At 34.4% G+C, this 18,795-nt stretch overlaps 2 protein-coding genes and 1 long non-coding RNA gene across 3 annotated transcripts; 2 read left to right on the top strand and 1 right to left on the bottom strand.

The window, feature by feature from the left end:
• Positions 1-753: 753 nt before the first annotated feature.
• Positions 754-3,582, bottom strand: LOC105122092 (hydroxyproline-rich glycoprotein family protein). The gene is made up of 2 exons (XM_011021003.1): positions 1,620-3,582; positions 754-1,076 (listed from the first exon to the last, which is right to left on the bottom strand). Exons 1-2 carry the CDS (start codon positions 2,825-2,827, stop codon positions 1,028-1,030), a joined length of 1,257 nt encoding a protein of 418 aa, XP_011019305.1. The 5' UTR covers positions 2,828-3,582; the 3' UTR covers positions 754-1,027.
• A 1,286-nt stretch (positions 3,583-4,868) lies between these two features.
• On the top strand, positions 4,869-10,163 carry LOC105122091 (uncharacterized). The gene is made up of 3 exons (XR_841642.1): positions 4,869-4,880; positions 9,713-9,716; positions 9,935-10,163. It is a non-coding gene; the product is annotated as an uncharacterized LOC105122091 (long non-coding RNA).
• Positions 10,164-17,264: 7,101 nt separating this feature from the next.
• On the top strand, positions 17,265-18,729 carry LOC105122090 (acyl carrier protein 3, chloroplastic-like). The gene is made up of 3 exons (XM_011021002.1): positions 17,265-17,572; positions 17,675-17,785; positions 17,889-18,729. The coding sequence occupies exons 1-3, from the start codon at positions 17,471-17,473 to the stop codon at positions 18,021-18,023; spliced, it is 348 nt and encodes a 115-aa protein (XP_011019304.1). The 5' UTR covers positions 17,265-17,470; the 3' UTR covers positions 18,024-18,729.
• The last annotated feature ends 66 nt before the right edge of the window (positions 18,730-18,795 follow it).

The following is an 18,795-nucleotide window of genomic DNA, read 5'->3' as shown; positions in this document are numbered from 1 at the left end:
TTATATAAAATATTAAATTTTTTTATTTTAAATTTTTTTAAATTGATTTAAATTAACCTGAATCACCCTGTATAATTCAAGACCCGACGTCTTAACCAGATGAAACTCCACGTCGGGTTTAACAATATCTGTGTACAACACCTCTCAGAGTATCGCTTATGTTTTACTATTGTGCATGGTTCTACCATGCTTAAATGAGTTCATACTGTTTTCTTTCAAGAACTAGTCATATAAATATCATTGCCCGGCAGGAGATGAATTCATGGATTCCCAGCATGATTTCTGAGGGGTAAATTGATTAAGGTGATGTCAACCTGCACACTGCAGATTTGCGATAAAAGTCGAATGATGATCGAAGCTTGGCAAGGTTAAAAACATGCTTGAACAAACAGGTACATTGCATCCACTACAATGACGAGATTTCCGAGGAGATGGGATGGACTTCTCGGAGGAACAAGAACTGGTTTTCAGAATCAATATACATCAGAACCCTCGGAAATATAGAAGTAGCAGAAACTGAGTGCAAAGAGGTAAAGTTTGCTTGACTAAACGAATACCTACTTCCACCACCCTGCTCAACAAAATCACAGGAATCTGCCCAGACTTTGCACGATGAAGAATAAAACGAGAGGGAAATTTGTGAGCTGTAGATAGAGATAAAGAGCTGTAAGCTGCCATTTTTCCCCAAAACTGAAGTTGCTTATAGAACATGCGGCAAATGCATTATGCTATAATTATACAAAGACGCGTGTCTCCTCCGAAACGTTGAAATGTGATATGATTTGTGAGAACGGAATAAATATTTCAATATAATTAAGCAGCTGAAATGCATACTCCTCGAGTACATTATTTTTCTTCATGGCCTGGCAGTGCCCAACCTTAACTTCTTTAATTGCAAGCCTTATTAAAATCACAAAGCTGCTCAAAGACCACTAAAGAAAAAGATCGATGGATAAAAAGAAAGACAAAAAAAGAAGAGAACAAAACATCTAAGGATTTGATTAACAAAAAATAATCAAAATCCTTGTCAAGCTAGCCACTCCCCATCAATTCCTTCAATTTCTCCAATGTCCATGCTGTACATCCAAAACCAAACAAAAACATATAATTAGTGAACTCATCAGTCACCAACAGCTTTTGGACATGTGTGGAATAAAATAAACTTTCTTTCAGCACATAACAACTAGATGGTTAATCCCCAAAACGAAGGAATAATCTTAATCAATAAATAAATAAAATTTGAGAAAAACTTCTGCAGCCTGATTGAATTAATGCAAGCCTATAAAGTAAAGCCCGTGATCATCTCCTTGATTAGGTTCAGAGGTCCCTCGCAAGCCATAAATTTTAAAGAAGATAAGAAGAGAGAGAGCATAAACTGCAAGTGTTTATTGCTGCAAATCTGAACCCACACTGATCAACCTCTTAGCTAATCCATGTATAATTCAGCGTTCTAGCAAGCATTTATTGATCTAAAACCATATTCAGATGATGAAATTCGTTGTCTCATGATAAGAAAATCATACTGTGGCACAACAGGTATGAAACATAAAACATTTTCCTCATTATTTATTTATTTACCATGCATCTTTTAATTATTTATTAAAATTTTGGGTTCTTACCAAGGCAAGGCAGCATCATGGAAATAGTCTTGGGAGAAGTGATCGTTGAAATGTTGTTGATCATTTGCATTCAACCAGGCTGGGAATTCCATGACCTGTTCAAATGGGTGGCAGCCATCATCCTCTGTCTTCACTCCAGGATCAAGCTCCAAGGTCTTCATGAACTTGAACCACCGAGCTGATGTGACCAAATTCATAGTATCATTCCATTCCATTTGATGTTGTTCTCCTATTGATCTGATCTCTGCCATCTCCTCATCATCCATTACTTGATGTAAGCCGGCTCCACTATATGAGTCAGCTACATCAAATGCTGCAGGTGGCATTCCTTCGCATGTATTTGAAACTGAAGGAATCTCCTCGGTGGCAATGAAAGGAGAAGGGAAAGAAGAAGATGATGGAGATGAGGAGGAGTAAACTGATGGTGGGTTGTCGCTGCTGTAATAAAGAGTGGTATCTATGTTGTTAAAATCATGAAAATTGAGGTTTAGACCTAAGGTTTGGTTTGGAAGGGGAAAATTGATATTTTCAGCGGCAGTTGGGTCAATAATTGAAGAACTAGGCCAGGAAAAGGGATATGAAGGAGGACAGGGAGGAGGAGGAGGAGTGAAAGGTGCATAGGAAAAGTTGTCGAGATAATTAGAAAAATCGGTAGAGTTTGATGGGTATATTCTTGGATTTCTCCTAGATTTTATTTTTCCTTCCTGTTCAAAACAAGGAGGGGCTAAAAGCTGCACAGGCAGCGATGATTGTTGCTGCTGCTTCTGCTGCTGTTCTTGTTCTTGTTGATTTTTCTGTTCTTGATGTTGTTCGTTGGCTTGTTTCATAGCTGCCCTGTGAAACTTTAGGGCAGTGACAATCTCTCTTCTAGCCTCAGCCATATTAAGAAGCCTTTCTTGATAAGGCCTACTGGTGTGCAGTCTCCTCCTGACCTGTTTTTTGTGTGGTTGAGGTTCTTGGGGTTGCTGGCTCTTTTGGTTTTTACTTAAACCTTCGCTATAATCGGCCATATTTTTGCCAGAAAAACCATCACTATCAGCAGAGCCGTAGCCTTTGGGATTCATGGGATCTTTGGTTCTTGAAGTGGTTAACTGTTTCACAAGGCTACGTATATAAGCACCAGAGAGATGAGGCTCTTCCTTCATCTTCCTAAGTTTACCAGTTTCCATGCCCTCTTTAGTTTCTTGCTTAGAGGATCTACCCCTCATCTCTCTCTCTCTCTCTCTGTCCTTGTCTCTCTCTTTCCTTTTCAACTTAGGAATATAGGAAGAAAGTGCGGGTCGGAAGAATCGTAAGGATTTTTTTTCAATATTCTGAGTCTGAGGGACAAAAGTACACAACGCAGAGAAAGGCAGAGGCTGATCCGGAGAACTAGTCCGGAAGGCCTCATGGGTGTTATAAATACTAGGTCGATGACAGTCTAGGGTTTTAAAAAAGTTTTGGATTTTTCCCTGATTTAGCAAACCACATTTCTTACCATTTTAATACCCGCCATAAATGAGCAATTAGGGTGTTGCTTTCCTAGACTACCCTTAACCAAACTACAAAAACTCCGCCTCCTGGAGTGAAAACGCCTCCTTTCACCATCCAAAAGGAAACAGCACCACCATCTTCAAGCTCAGAATATCAGTACTGAGGAGAATCCTATAATCCTAGCTAGCGTTTTGTGTTATATCAATAGTTAAAGGGATCAAGAAAAGCCACAGACGTATCGAATTCGATAAAAATACAACTTTACAAGAACATATTGATACTGACAAAAAACAAGGAATATAACTTCAATAAACCAAACTTGTAAAGCAAACACCCTAAGAATCTCCATATCTTTTTGGAAAAAAAGTTGGTGGTGCACAAATATTAATTTTTTTTCAAAAAAAAAAGAAGCTCTAACTATGAATGGGTAGAAATGTAAATGTCAATGCTTGAGACTTTTGCATGTCTCATGCATGACATGGTCATCACCAACATCATCTTATTTTGGGCCAAGACACAAAAAGCTACATTCAAATTAACCTAAGTTTTTTACTACTCCTCTCATTTTTTTAATTCACTTAACATTTGTTCAAGTATCTGTTTTTCAATCAATAGTTATTTCTAATTGACCTGTCACTAATAATCACTAAATACATAATGAGTCACAACTCACAATATCTCCATCAATTAATTATCATGCAACTTATATCCCGATATTAACTACTATAATCAAGATCTATAAAATACTTGGGTCACAGATAAATAGGAAAGCAGACAGGTAACAAGCTCTCATACGTACTCAATAATTCTTGTTTATATTTTCTTTCAATTATTTAAAAGGCCGTGAGTCTTATGTTCAATATAAAACTTGTTTTTTCATGAAACACCAAGCTAATATTCAAGACCGCACATACTTGTTCAGAATCACAACCTATAAAAAACATAATTTCTATGTAAAGTTTTTTCAAGGTTACGAGAAGTGTTCCAAAGCTTTAGATTATCTTTCAGAAAGGCGTGACAATATCCAATGATTGAACTAAAACATTCAGAGGTTGAAGAAAGAAAGTTATCATCATGTAAAGTACATACGAAGTGATTCCCATGTAGAAGATAGGAAATTCATTAAAGATGGATTCTTGGATTGATTGAGAAGCAGGGTTTTTTTTTTTTTGTAATTGAGAGGTTCTTTAGATTACGACTTCCTGTTTTGCTAGTGACTATTCATGGGTAGAGGACGGCATTTTAGGCATGATGAAAGGGTATTCTGGTATCTTGCCTGCAAGTACCATGGGACCAGACTCATGAAACGTCAGCGAAAGCCTATGTAAAGACTGACAGAAGAATCTCCATTACTGTTGTAACCTTCTCTTTTCAATTTCTTTTTTTAAGAGGAAGAAAAAAAAGAAAAGAGGAGAGAAAATTCCAAATCTTCTGTTCAAAACAAATTGCTCAACATGATTTCAGTCTGTTCATTTGAAACAGAGAACTTGGACCTTTTGCAAAGGCATTCCACAGCATGTTAAAGACAGAAATGCTCCATACCATCCTCTTTCTCTACTTTTTATATTATTTCCGTTTCTTGCCATCTTTTTCACTGCATATATTTTCACTTCAAGTTTTCACACTCTAATTGGAGGTGGCAGACCCAGAGGCATGGCTCTGTCTTTTAGCAGAGTTTTCAGGCAGCAATAACAGTGAAAATAAAGCCTAGAGAAAAGAATTTATTGCTGCTATAAATATAAAGAGATCAGCCCCTAGTCACCTACTGCTCTGGAAGGAGAAAGCAGAGTTATGCTTAGAACTAATATCTAAATTTTATATTCAAACTTGCAACTGACACTGTTTTTTCACAAGGATCAATTGTTGTGCATGCAGGGAGCAAAATACATCTTTTTAACATGCGATTTTAAGCCTAGATTATGCAGTCCTAGCTCATTTGTACTGTGATTTGCAAACTGTTACATGCTCACCGCACAACTGAAGCAGCCACTCCTTTCCCTTTAGTCCGTAACCGCTCTTGATAGCTCGTGAGAGATTCTCTTTTAATCCTAAGAAACCCCGAGATTAATTGCTGTATGTTTACTACAGGACAAAGCCAAATGGCTTGCAGTAGCCTAATTTTGTTCATTGTTTATCTCTAACTTCTTCCAGAATGAGATCTATCTATGTCTGTAAGCATGGAAATATCAACTGCACCTTGAAATTGACTAAAAACTACATCTAATCCTCTCACTATTCGTTCACAGAGATGTTTTCTAAACTCTTGGATTGCTACGACTTTCTACACAGCAAAGCCAAATGGCTTGTGTGCTTTGTTTCTGTTCAATGTTCATCTTCAAATTCTTCCAAATTGGGTCTAGTGTGTATGAAAATGGGCTATCACTGCCCCTTGCAACTGAACAATCCATATCTAATTTCTTTCTCGTCGGATGCCCCGATCTCATGAGAAAAGATCAACCTTAGGAGCCTTACCACCAGCCCCACTATTTGACTCCCTATATATGACAAATTGTGAGCTAAGGGAACCATTTTCATGAAAGTAAAAGCCAGATTGAATGGCTTCATGACTTATATTCAAATCCCAACAAAACCCTAAATCCAGCCAATTAAGATTAAAGCCAGGATTTATGGACACAGCTAACAAGATTTAGTCTTTCAACAACCAAAAAAAAAACAATATTAAGTCATCAGTAAAAAAAAAAGAAGAAGAAGAAGCCAAGCTCAGTAGGAGATAAATGGTGACGTAAAAAAATAAATTGAAGTAAAGACAGAGAGAGAAAAGCATTCAAGTTGCAATGTGTATCTATGAGCTTAACTTACATATCTCTGAACATGCAGAAATAGGATAAAATTCTAGAATATAATAAAATAATAGAAATGACAACAAGTAGATATATACGAAAGAGGGAAGGAGAAAGAGAAACAGGCCTCTTCTTTTTTGTATATCAGTGGATAAAGATTGGCATATGACATTGCTGCTTTGTTTCTGAAAATCTCGTGGCCGAAAAAAAATGGAAAACAGCTCCCAGTAGTCCACCAATCCCTTCACGCACAGTTGGCTTCAACGAATCACATTTACACACACAACCACGTCTCAATACTTCCAATTAAAACACTGCATACCCCCGTTACATTACCCCCATTAGGCCATTATAGACACTCCCTTCTCTCTCCCTCTCTCTCTCTCCCCATTTCTTGTGACTGTAACTTCACCTTGGATTCCATTCACACCAGACCACCACTGTGTTTGAAATATTGAAGAAATGTCTTTACCCCTTAATTTTATCTTTTTAATTTTTCATGGGATAATATCATCCAACTTTTCGCTTTCCCTGTTGTATTAATTGACTTCATCGGAATTTGCAGGCCTGTTGGCTTTTCCTTCATGTATAATTTACCCCACAAGAATTAGAGTTACCGATTCCTTTTCACCACAAAATCAAAGAGGGAGACTGCTGAAATCAGGCGGGAGCAGTAATTCCTGGGACCCTTTCAGTTTATTGACCTGACTAATAAAAGTTAAGGGTATTCTTCTACAAACTTTTTTTCTTTCTTTCTTTAAAGGCATTGAGATCAACGGGATTTCCATGGAATATTTTATATTCGAAATTGAATGATAACATAAGGTATAAATTCACTTATTAATTATCATAGCCTCCGACACTAAAATCTGTGTATTCAAAAGAAATGTTTTACTTGTAAAAATAATCACTTTGAAAATGATGCATACACATGTGGATTTGGAAAAGTACGGGCTCGAACTCTATAATGCTCAGCTACATATTGAGCTCAAGAACGTGTGGATCTAATAAGATATCAAACTTAACTCTTCAAGATTCAGTCACATGCTTAGCCCAAATATTTATAAATCTAGCAAAATGTCAAACACAATTCCTCTAAACTCAGTCGCAAGTTATCGCTTGTAAATTTAATCAAATGTTAGACTTAATTCCCTTGAGCTCTGTCACGAGCTGAACCTAAGTATTTGTGGGTTTAGCAAAATATCAAACATATCTTTTAAGGCTTAGCTGCATATAACCTAACTAACGGATTTTGATAATTTTTTAAATGCTTGACTTTCCACCAAGAACAGCCTTTATAAATTACCTCTTCTAATGTGCTAGGGAGGGAAAATTAAAAGGTTACATCTAAAAGTCAAATAGGTAAAAATATCCTTGAACTCCTCAACATCATCCCTAGTGAAAGGCCTAGTTGTTGTTCTTTAATGGATAAGACAAGAGACAAAAGGTTGGGGCTGAGAAAATACTATCACAGGAACCTTTATAGATAAGGCTAAAACACAAGATTCTATCGAGGTAAAGTCTCTCATCCTTTTAAAATAAATAGCGACATAAAACCCCCATGAGCAAATGGCTCACCATCAATGATGGGAAAGTCCCTTATCACCTTTACACCTTTAACTCTACCAGCCACAGGAAACAAAGGTCTTCGGGGTAAACTCTTTTCTACAAGCCTTGTTGAATTTTCCCTTTCTTATTGACTTCATATTCAATTGAAGTTAAGGCCAATACAATACAATTTTTCTTCTCATCCGAGAAAAGACGAGGTTGCTTGCTTACTTCATGTAAAGGGACCTTTCAGTAATGTGAACAAGCTCAGATTAGTTGCAGCCCCTCTCTATAATTGATTGTCCGTATCTTACAACCAGCCAATTTCCCTTTCATTTCTTAACATGCATTATCTTCCCCAACAACATCCCTTATATGACACCAACGGGTCTATTAACGAATGTAAAAAACCAATGCATATTATTGCCACCAATTGATAGGATTTTCTGAATACATTAATGATTGGTTTAAGCCTAATGAACCTATGAAACTTTTAAAAGAAAAACAAAAAAATTTCATCCATTAGGATACAATTGGCTTGGATTCAACTAAAATTAATTGAACACCTCTCTTGTGAACCCTTGAAGGGGGAAAGAATACCCTCATTACATACATACAAATAGGGGATGGTAATTTCAAAGTAACTCTAGGTGGAACCTTAGGTCTATTGGCTGATATGCTCAACAAGGTCGGGCATCCATGCCTCATATTCTCCTGATTGGTGGCAAGCCACACATTCTACATCCTTACCGCATACATTGATGGGGATGTTGTCCTTGGAAGTCTAGGGCAACCTCCTTCTCTCTTAGGTATATCTAGCAGGGGTGGGAGAATAACTACTGTGAGAAAGGTTTCTGACCTCCCTACCAAAAAAGGATGTCAATATACCACTCTCTCTTGTCCTGGGACCTAGTCTGATAGGCCCTTATCCCTTAACACTTCTTTTAGGAACTCATTGGAACCTGAACTCCTCATCATAACAGGAGACCTCCCATTTTAGAAACAAAATTGATGTTTTTAGGTTTATTTGTTCTATTTAAAAAAATGATGTGGAAAAAGGTTTCAGTAATAAAAATGTATGAAGTGGGTTTTTCTTTTCTTGAACTAAAGCATAGATGATATGAGAGGTGTTTTACTAGAGTAGTTTTTCAAAAATCATAGAAAGCAAAAGTAAAAGCAAAGTCAAAGCAAGAACGACTAGGTTTATTTTGCTCCCTGACCAGTCAGAGATATTTTTCTTACATTTTAACCCATTGATATTTTTCTTACATTTTAACCCCTTCTCTTTGGAAAGAGATGAGCATCATAGGCTATAAAAGAGACTAGGATATCTCTCAAAGGCATGTTTAATTTTTCAATTAACTCTTAATTATATATTTATTCTAAAAATTCTTCTCTCAAATATGATTGTATATATTTTCTCTTAAACAATACTCATTTGAGCATTGTAGGGTCTCCCAAAATATATAGAAATAGACCTCTTACAGGTATCAAATATGATCCATCAATCATTTTAGTTAGAGAGAATCAATCAGATCATTAGAATAAGGAGATTAATCATTTATTTGATATATCAATTTATCTCATAACACCATTGAATAAATCTGAATCTTATCAATATTTGATATCAAAATAATGTATGCAATTATGATCATTTAGACCAATAAACTATAAATTAATTATATTAGTATCTTTCTCTTTTTATATAAGAAATAGTTATGATTGTTTAATCTTTTTGTTTCATGAACTACAAACACTCTTTAAATTTTATTTTATGAATGTTTTTATCCAAAAAATATGAACATATTTTAGCTGAATTTTTTTATATATATATAAGTATTTGAAATCTTAAATAAGATAATCGTTTGTGTTATAACCCAAATTTTGACCCATTTGCTTTTTAATATAATTTTAAGTGTTCTAAAGTTTGAAATTGAAAAAATTAGAGGTTTATATGCAAAATTTGAAAACTACAAGGACCAAATTGAGAAATGGTCAATTTCAGTCCCAAACGACATCGTTTTAACCATGCACAGTTTCTTCTTCTTTTTCTTCTTCTTCTTTGCAAACCCACCTGTAAAGAAGAGCAAAAATATGAATTGACAGCATCCCAATCTTGCTAAAATACAAAGACTAATCCCTATCCTCATGAAGATAAATGCCCCGGAGAGATAAGGATTGAGCTCAGATATTCAAATCCTAATGAAACACCAATGCATCCCTCCCAGTTGTGCTTATCCAAAGGCAAGCCGTGCGCAAAGAAAAGACCAGGCACGTCCCCTATAAATACAGAGCTCTGAGTAGAAAAGAAGGAGGAGCAAACAGGGAAAAAAAATAAAGAGAGAGAACACAAGCAAAAACAAGACAAAAAAACCTGGAAAAACCAAGAAAATGAAAGCCACACACAGAGCAAAAAACCAGACCCAAATTTGAAAGGAGAAGTTCTTCATCATAAAGACTAAGCAAGTAGAGAAAAACAAAAAAGAACAGCAGATGAACAGAAGAGGAAAGTAGAGGAGAGTAGAGAGTAAGTAAAAAAACAACAAAATAGAAACACAAGAACAGAGAGGAAGAGACTGAGAGGAGGAGGAAGAAAGAATACTCTAGGAGTGCTTGAACTGTTGTTGTCACCTGCGCCTTCGAATTGCCAAGTAAGGCTTTCCTGTTATCTTCATTTCTGCGCGTTTTAATTTAAGAGAAGAAAACAAGATGAAGGTAATTTAATTACCTTTGCCCTGTATAGCACACGCGTGGTTTGAACCATGCATGCCTACAACCTAACTAGGTCACTGGCTTGGGCCAATAGCTGGGCCGAGCCGGCTAGGTGCAGCTCAGCCCCCATAGGTTGAGTTGGGCCTAACCTAAAAAGTATAAAAAAATAAAAAATAAAAAATATGTGTATGTATGGATAAAGATAATATAAATTAATTTTATTGGTTTATTCACTGACGTCAGAGTCATGAATACAAATACTAATTTAAATTTATTTTTATTGTATTTTATTTCATTTAGCTAAAATAAAAAAAAATAAAAAATATGTGCATGCATGGATAAAAATAATATAAACTGATTTTATTGGTTTATTCACCAATGCCAGAGTCAGAAATAAAAATACTGATTTAAATTTATTTTTATTGTATTTTATTTCATTTAGCTAAAATAAAAAAATATATGTCCATGTGAAAAATAAATTTATTTTATTTTTTTATTCACTGATGCTAGAGTCAGGGATAAAAATATTGATCTAAATTTATTTTATCGCTACGTAATATTTACCAACGCTAGAGTTGGAAGTATTCGTAGTTGAATATTCACTAACTCTAATTCACTGACGTCAGAGTCAAGAATATTATAAGAAAATTATCATAACATAAACTAATAAACATTTAGCAATTTAAGATAAAACTAGCAATGCAGTCTGTCTTAAACAGAACATTTAAGAGATGATAATATTTTTCCTTTTACATAACTAATTTCAAATCATAGAATTTTTATTGACTAGTTAGATTTTTTAGTGACTATAATATTAAATAATATTTTTTTAAAATAAAATATTTTTCTCATAAAAACAAGATATGAAAAAAAAAATTTCAATCAAAATTATAATTTTTAATGTCACCATAGCGTCCGAGTTACACGGAGGGGCATGGTGAATCGAGGTTTCCAACTGTGAGTCGCAAGGTCAAAATGGGTGGGTAATTTCCTCCCCCAATCGTTTAACAAGGGTTTGAAGATTGGGGGTGGGACCGCCTGCAAAGCCACAGACGGACATGATGTGACGGGTCATAATCAAACGGCTCATTTCCACTTGAGATGGTGCTGTCTGCTGACAGTAATTGCCACGTGGGCAAACCTTTAAGGCTCCAATCAAAATCAACCTGCCACGTGGGAACCTCGGATAGGAACAATTAGGAGGCAGCAGTTGTTCCTGTCCACCGCCGAAAAAAGCCTGCCACCCTTCAATCAATATCCCCATTATACATTACTCTTCTCTTCGAGTCTTCTTACACCCCAAAAAATTAAAAAAAAAAAAAAAAAAAAACTCCACACATACATGGCACAGCCATACAAGAACTATTGTCGGCGCACATGTAATGTCTTGGTGCTTTATTTTGGAGGAGTTTTCACGCTAGGAAAATAAGATATTTTCTCAATACATAGAAAAAACGTTTGTTTATACGGTTTTTCTTAAAATATATTATGAATAATAAATCCATTAATCAGTTAGGGCAGTCCTTCCTAAGGGTAAATGCAATGTCCTTCTTTGCGACATCTCTTGTGGTCTTAGCCATAAAGATGGTCAAAGACTGGCAATGGACACCCGTGTACCTCAGCTAGCTAGGTGCTTCAAATTCGATTTGACTTTAGCTTTCAAAATAAAGAAGTATTCAATTCTTCAACTTCCTTGCGACAACAATATTATGATCTGGTAATATTAAATTCATATCATTTATTGAGATTCAATTAGCCAAGATAGGAGAAGGGTCCCTGGGCCTGAGAGGATCCCTACGTGTTTGCAGCCCCTTACTGTGTTTCCCTCTTCAAAATGTAAGGTCATTTTCCGCTGTTAGTGGGGGTGGCTGCAGGGCCATTATTTTTTCAATCTGCACCACCAACACCGAACACTACGTACCATGCATACAGCACGCAAATTCTTGATAGAGATGCGATATCACAGGCTATTTTTCTAGAAGACGGTGAGAGGGGACGTAGCATCGAAGGATCCCAGGCTCACTGTGGTTTTGGTTTTGATTCTTTGAATGACAAGTCGCGACCAATACAAACCCAGGAAAACCAATCTTTCCATTCTCTGTGACTGCTCTCTCTACCCCACATCTCCCCTCCCCTTAACAAGGCGAGGCATGCAACCGGCAAATGGACCGTGACCCACAACAAGGAAGAGGCTAGTGCAATATATATGGTCCATTTCCCTTTGTTTTATTATGCAGGTTTTACTCCCACTGTAGTGAAGTTGCTGTTATTTCTTTTTTGTGGCGTTGTGGGATGGTACGTAGCATAATGTCCTTAATTAATTCACTTGAATGCTAGCACATGATAGTAGTTGTAGGTGGCATGCATGCAACTGGTAGCAGAGAGGAGAGGGGGTGCGTTGCAATTTGCTATGGATGCATTCAAAGAAACAATGGGCTGTCCATGACCGATTACTTCCCGCGGTTCCTAGTTGTAAATCTCTACCAGAATTTGTCACGGCTAGCTAGCCTTGAGCTTCTTCAGCTGTAATGTTTTTTCCATGTAAATATATTGTAATAAAGATTGAAAAACGGTAACCAGGATCTTGTGATATTCCCTGCTATATATCACCACCAAAATCTCGATCCTTTTCTACTCTTTCAAACGGAGGATGCATATGATATGGCTATGGTGTTTTGGTCTATGGCTACTTTCTCCTAATTTCAGGATAAACATTAGAGCAGGATCTGTGCCATAAATTCAAGCCACCAAGCGACAAAGATGAGGTCGCTCGGGGATTATCTTTACACGTGCACTTGTTTTTACATTCAATGAACATTTTTTCTGTTTAGATGATCAGTTTTCCAACGAGACAAAGAACTGATCATGATCTCCTTTTCAAGCTTGGCACGCAAGTGTGTTATCAAAATGCAATGCACAAACACGCCCAGATTATTATCCCCATCCAGTTGACTACAGGCTTCTTTTTATAGAAAATAAATAAATTCTATATTATTTTGTTATAAACTGTCTAATCAAAGGTCTCAACACCATTAAATTTTTGAACATCGTGTTTTGCAATGAGAGTTTTTACCAAAAGGCTCTGTACATGTTTGTCTAAATGAGGATTTAAGGTTGGGGGTTTAAGGTTCCCCCCAGCCATTTCATTTTTGGCGGTTGTAAAATAAAACTATCTTTTTAAATTGCGGTAATAACTTTTTAAAAAAGTATTTTTTTCAAAATATATTAAAACAATATTTCTAATGTTTTAAAATTTATTTCTAACATCAGCTAAAAACACATAAAAAATTAATTTAAAACAAAAAAAAATACCTTTTAAAAAAAAAAAAAAACAGATATTCTCAATGGTGTCATGATCATATGTGATTCTAAAGAATGCAAATAACGGTCTTTAATTTACAAATGTTTTTCTTTGAATAGAGAGATTGCATGACAATGGTAAAACTTCAAGTACAATCTTTAATTCTATATCTATGTGCATGAAACCTTTTGTAGAAGAGAAGCTTTGAGTAAGATTTTAGGTTAATGTTTTACGTAAAATAAGAAGGGGACAATGTTATCAATGCTTTTTTTTCTTTTTATATCATAAAAAATCTTAATTAATGAATACATAGATGCTGTGTGTATTTAATAAAATAGATTAAAAATTATAAAAATTGATAAATCAAAGAAAAAAGTTTAACATTGATTAAAAACTTGAGTAGCTAGGAAGTTGATTATTTATTTATAAGAAGTAAAAAACGGATGCACATACAAATATTTTATTTTGGCCATCCTTTTTATCTTGCAATTTTATGTTATTTTTATCTTCTAGGTTAACCCAAATCGCTAAGCTCATATGATTTTTGTTCTTGTAAATAAACAATGCAAATACAATTTATCTATCTAAAGTATAAGGTGAGTTTTTTTTAAGATAAATTAAAATAATATTTTTGAAGTATTATAAAATTATAGCAACAATCCAAAGTATTAATTAATTTAAAAAATCAAACAAAATAATTTATGAATAAAAGAGAAGGTATTAATTAAAAAATTAAAAATAAAAAAAAATAAAAAAAAAAAATAGCCAAGTGTTACTAATATTGGCAAGTCATGCCTATGCGCTTGGCATATAAGAAAAACGAGTGGGCCTTACTTTTTATTTTAAAGCAGGTGGTTCGTTGTGTTTTTTTTTTTAACAAATAACATGTTATTTAGCATGAAAAAAAATATATTATTTATGTTTTTATTATTTTTTTCATCATAATTGATTGAAAAATTATCCAAAAATTTATTTTTAATTTATTTATGTTTAAAAACAACAAAAAAACATTTTAGAAATCTCAATAAACATATTTTAAAGTCTAAAATTTCTTCTAATCAGCCTAAAAACCTAAAATCAAACTTAATTAAAAATAAATTATCGGGTTTTAATTTACTTTTTCTGATATGTTTAAATAATAAAATTACCTTTATTAAATTTTTCTTTTTAAAAAGAAATCAACAACAAGTTAAACTATTTTAATGATCAACCAATAACTTCTCTCTCGTCATTTTTTTTCAACAACTTTATCTTACCTTCCTCAACATTTAGGGAGTGAATGTGAGAAAATAAAATTTTATATTGAAATAAAAAAATTATAAAATAATAAGGATCAAATATATATAATTCAAAATTTTAAAGGAGAAACTTAATTTTTCATGCTTTTTAAAAAAAAAAAACTTTTTTTATAAGTGCTAATTTTGGCCCTTGTTCTTTCCATTGTTTTTTATGATAAAATTAAATTATATTTTGTGAAATAAATCATTAGTTTAAAGTTAAAATATCCTATAAGACACCAACATGCGAGAGAATATAAATAGAAATACATATTAACACATAAAACCATGACAATAAAATTTACAAGGATGAAATTTATTTTATTTTTTTAAATAAGTACAATGACAATAAAATTTACAAGGATGAAATTTTTTTAAAAAAAAAAAAATAAGTACGATATTAACCAATAAATAAATAAGTAAAAATCTCAAGAACTAGGAAGGAAAACGTTGGTTATGAAGGGTGAGAGGATCATCAATTAATTTTGCTTGCTTTTTTGTTCCATATCGGTCTAACATCGACGGATTCGCTTCTATATTTTGTAAATATTTAATTTAATATTTAGGTGGGTAAAGGAGGCATAGTTTAGAGAGTTCTTACCTCCAAGTTTCATCAGACTAGAGGATTAACAACATTGATGTATCTTAGCACAATGTGCATAAACATTTATTGCTCTACTGCTTCTCTATATTTCATAAATGACACAAATCGTCCAATCTCTATCACCTCTTGATTGCAGTAACAATATTATTTATGATAGATTATTTATATTTTCAGATAATAATTTTTTTTATTTTTCAGTAGTTTATATATGTTTATAAAATAAATAAAATATTGTGATATATAATTTACCTTATAGAAAAAACTGAAACGACAAGGGACTAGATCTTAGATAACTTGGGTGCCTATCTAAAGGTGATCTAAGTTGTTTATGCGCAAACTATATATCTAAAAAGTAAATAGAAATATTGTAACCCCTAAATAAGAATTAATACAATTTGAAAAATATTGGAAAAATAATATAGGTTAAATTTTTTTGACCAATATACCTAGAGGTTTGCTCTAAATAAACTATGAGGTCTATATATGTTGAGCGGTAAATCATAGAGATTTATAATTAAACTAGGGGGAGCTTGCATTGCTTTGAGCAAAGTACTTGTATGACCAAAAATATTGGAAAAATAATATAGGTTAAATTTTTTTGACCAATATACCTAGAGGTTTGCTCTAAATAAACTATGAGGTCTATATATGTTGAGCGGTAAATCATAGAGATTTATAATTAAACTAGGGGGAGCTTTCATTGCATTGCTTTGAGCAAAGTACTTGTAAGACTAAAAAATATTAAATTACATGGAAAAAGAAGCAATTAAATCAATTGAAAAAGCTTGTAAACAAGGCAATAAATAAAACTGTAAAGAAAGCAAGTAAATTACACAAAAAGAAAAGCATGGCAATAAAGTGCTGAGGACAATAAACTTATAAATTGTAAGAAAAATAAATAGCTAGAAACCTGAGAAAGTTTGTCTTAAAATTGCTATATCAGGGCAGCAGGCCGAAGAAAATACAAAAAGGACAGTCCCATATTTATACTATAATAGGACCTAAGATCTACTTGTAATAAAAGCAAGAAGAAAGGACAGATTATAAGTGAGGTTTTGGTCTAATGGTGAGGGTCTCCTTCTTTCATATTTGGGTTCGAACCTCATCATGCATGCTTGTTACTCTCGTGGTGCCTTACCTGCTCACTGGGCTTGCAGGATGTTCAGTGGGCCGTGTGGATTAGTCGTGGTGCGCGTAAGCTGGCCCGGACACCCCATGTAAATCAAAAAAAAAAAGGACAGATTTAGGGATTACTAAAAGTAGAAAAATGTTAATGTGAAGTAATTGATTTTGATTGTTTTAAAAATTATGTTTTAAAGTGTTTTTTTAAATGCATTAAATTATGTTTTAAAGTGTTTTTTTAAATGTATTAAAATAATTTTAAATTTTAAACAAATAATGTTTTAGCCGCAATGTGAAACACGCATGAATGAGAGAAGAAAACAATAACTCTAAATAAAACAGGATTTTTGAATCCTTTACAAAGACGAAATAGATAGATCTTAAACTAGAAAATTCATGCAAAATGACTGTGTTATCGTTGAAAAAGTTCCTGCAAAAGTACTGTCCATAATTTAAAATGTTTATTTTACGTGTAAGGAGTGGGCTAATAACACCCTTCATTGTAAGAACATCATTCATTCATTCATTTACCCTAGATTTTTTGAACAATTAGAACATCATTCATTCATTCATTTACCCTATATTTTTTGAACAATCATCGGCTCCGAATGAATGATGAAAAAGCATGATTTGAAGGGAATAATAATAGAAGCGGCCTGTTCCCATCCTTGGCAAGGCACCAAATTCTGTTTTATGGATCGATCGTCAGCCATTCAGCCAATTCCTTCGTGAGCTAAATTTGGAATTATCTTTAATTTATTCATTCAAGTGCAAGCCAGGACTACTTTGAACTTAGCTCATAAGGAGACGGCCAGCATGGGAGTGACCGCCCAACTCCTAGGCCCTAAGACAAAAAACCTATGTTGGAATCATCAGCTCTTCCTCTAATGTCCAGGCAGCTAGTTCGTATAAATTCCCTATATATACATGAAGTAACTTCAAACTTGAGCAACTCACTTTCTTGTTTAAAATTATTTTTCCGTTTTTGGGGTTGCAACTGCTGAACAGCACACATGGCCAGCTTCCTTGCAGCCCCTGCATGTCCACTGGTTGCCCTGCCCACCACTACCAGGGCCAGTTTCACCACCGTTCAGCAAAAAAGCTTCTCTGTCAATGTTAGTGACACTCCCATTTCTAATTATGTTACAAAAGGTGCAGTAATTATACATTTTTTGTTTGTTGATAAATATGTAATGCAAACAGTATTCCTAATGCAGGGAGGCCCTTTATTTTTGGGGGTAAAACATGCCCAGAATATTCAATTCTCAAAGGCAGCTAGCATTTCCTCTACCAGGTGGAGATGCTTCAAGGCCACAATTTCATGCTCTGTGAGAAATTCAGTTCCTCATCCCCTGCCCTTTTCTTTTCTTTTTTTTTGCTTTATAAATGTCATTTTGTGAAGCTTACAAAGTGAAATGTTTAAATGACTAGGCTCAACCCGAAACCCTGGAAACCGTCCAAAGCACCATTGCTAAGCAATTGTCTGTTGAAGTCAGCACAGTAACTCCTGAAACCAAGTTTGCTGACTTGGGTGCTGACTCCCTTGACACGGTATTCCCTCTTTAAACATGCAATTCTTCTAATTTTGTATCCTTTCTTAATTATTCATCCATGGTGCATGTCCTTTCCTATTTCTTTACATCCCATAATACTGGAGGCCTCGGGTAACTACAAAGGGATAGAGAGATAGAGAGAATATAACCTGATGAAGACAAGAGTACATGTTAACATTGTGTAATTGCTTGACATTTTCACTTCATGAGCTGAGCCATGTATAAACATTGTAAATAACTTCAGGTGGAAATAATGATGGCGTTGGAAGAACAATTCGGCGTGTCAATAGGCGAAGGTGGTGCAGAGAACATTGCAACTGTTCAAGATGCTGCAGATCTCATTGAGAAAGTGAAGGCCGCAGCATGACGGGAAACATTTCCAGGAATCAAGATTATATAAATTGTCATGATGTGGCTATTTCGCATGTGCCAAAGGAAAAACCTAAAATTGTTTTGCAGGGAGCAATTTTTGTTCGGGTCGTCTAAAATTATGAGTTTTTCTTTCCTTCAAAGACAAATAGAAAATCTAATGCGTGCATGATGGAAATGATGTATCATTGAGCATTGGCACGTTTCCTTGATTAATAAAAGAGAAGTACTGCAGTTGTTCTGCAGGTAGCAATTTTTGTTTCAAATTGCTCAACAATCAGTAGCAGTTGTGTATATTCATTGGTTGCAGCCCAATAGTACAGTAATTGCTCTTTCCAACATCATTCATTGGCTGCATAGCATGATGGCGTTCATAAGCTGTTGACCGCCAGATAAATAACAAGTCAATGGGACTA

Source organism: Populus euphratica, unplaced genomic scaffold (genome assembly GCF_000495115.2).
Source record: "Populus euphratica unplaced genomic scaffold, PopEup_1.0 scaffold19.1, whole genome shotgun sequence".
Lineage (NCBI taxonomy): Eukaryota > Viridiplantae > Streptophyta > Magnoliopsida > Malpighiales > Salicaceae > Populus > Populus euphratica.
This window is presented reverse-complemented; position numbering and strand designations above follow the sequence as displayed.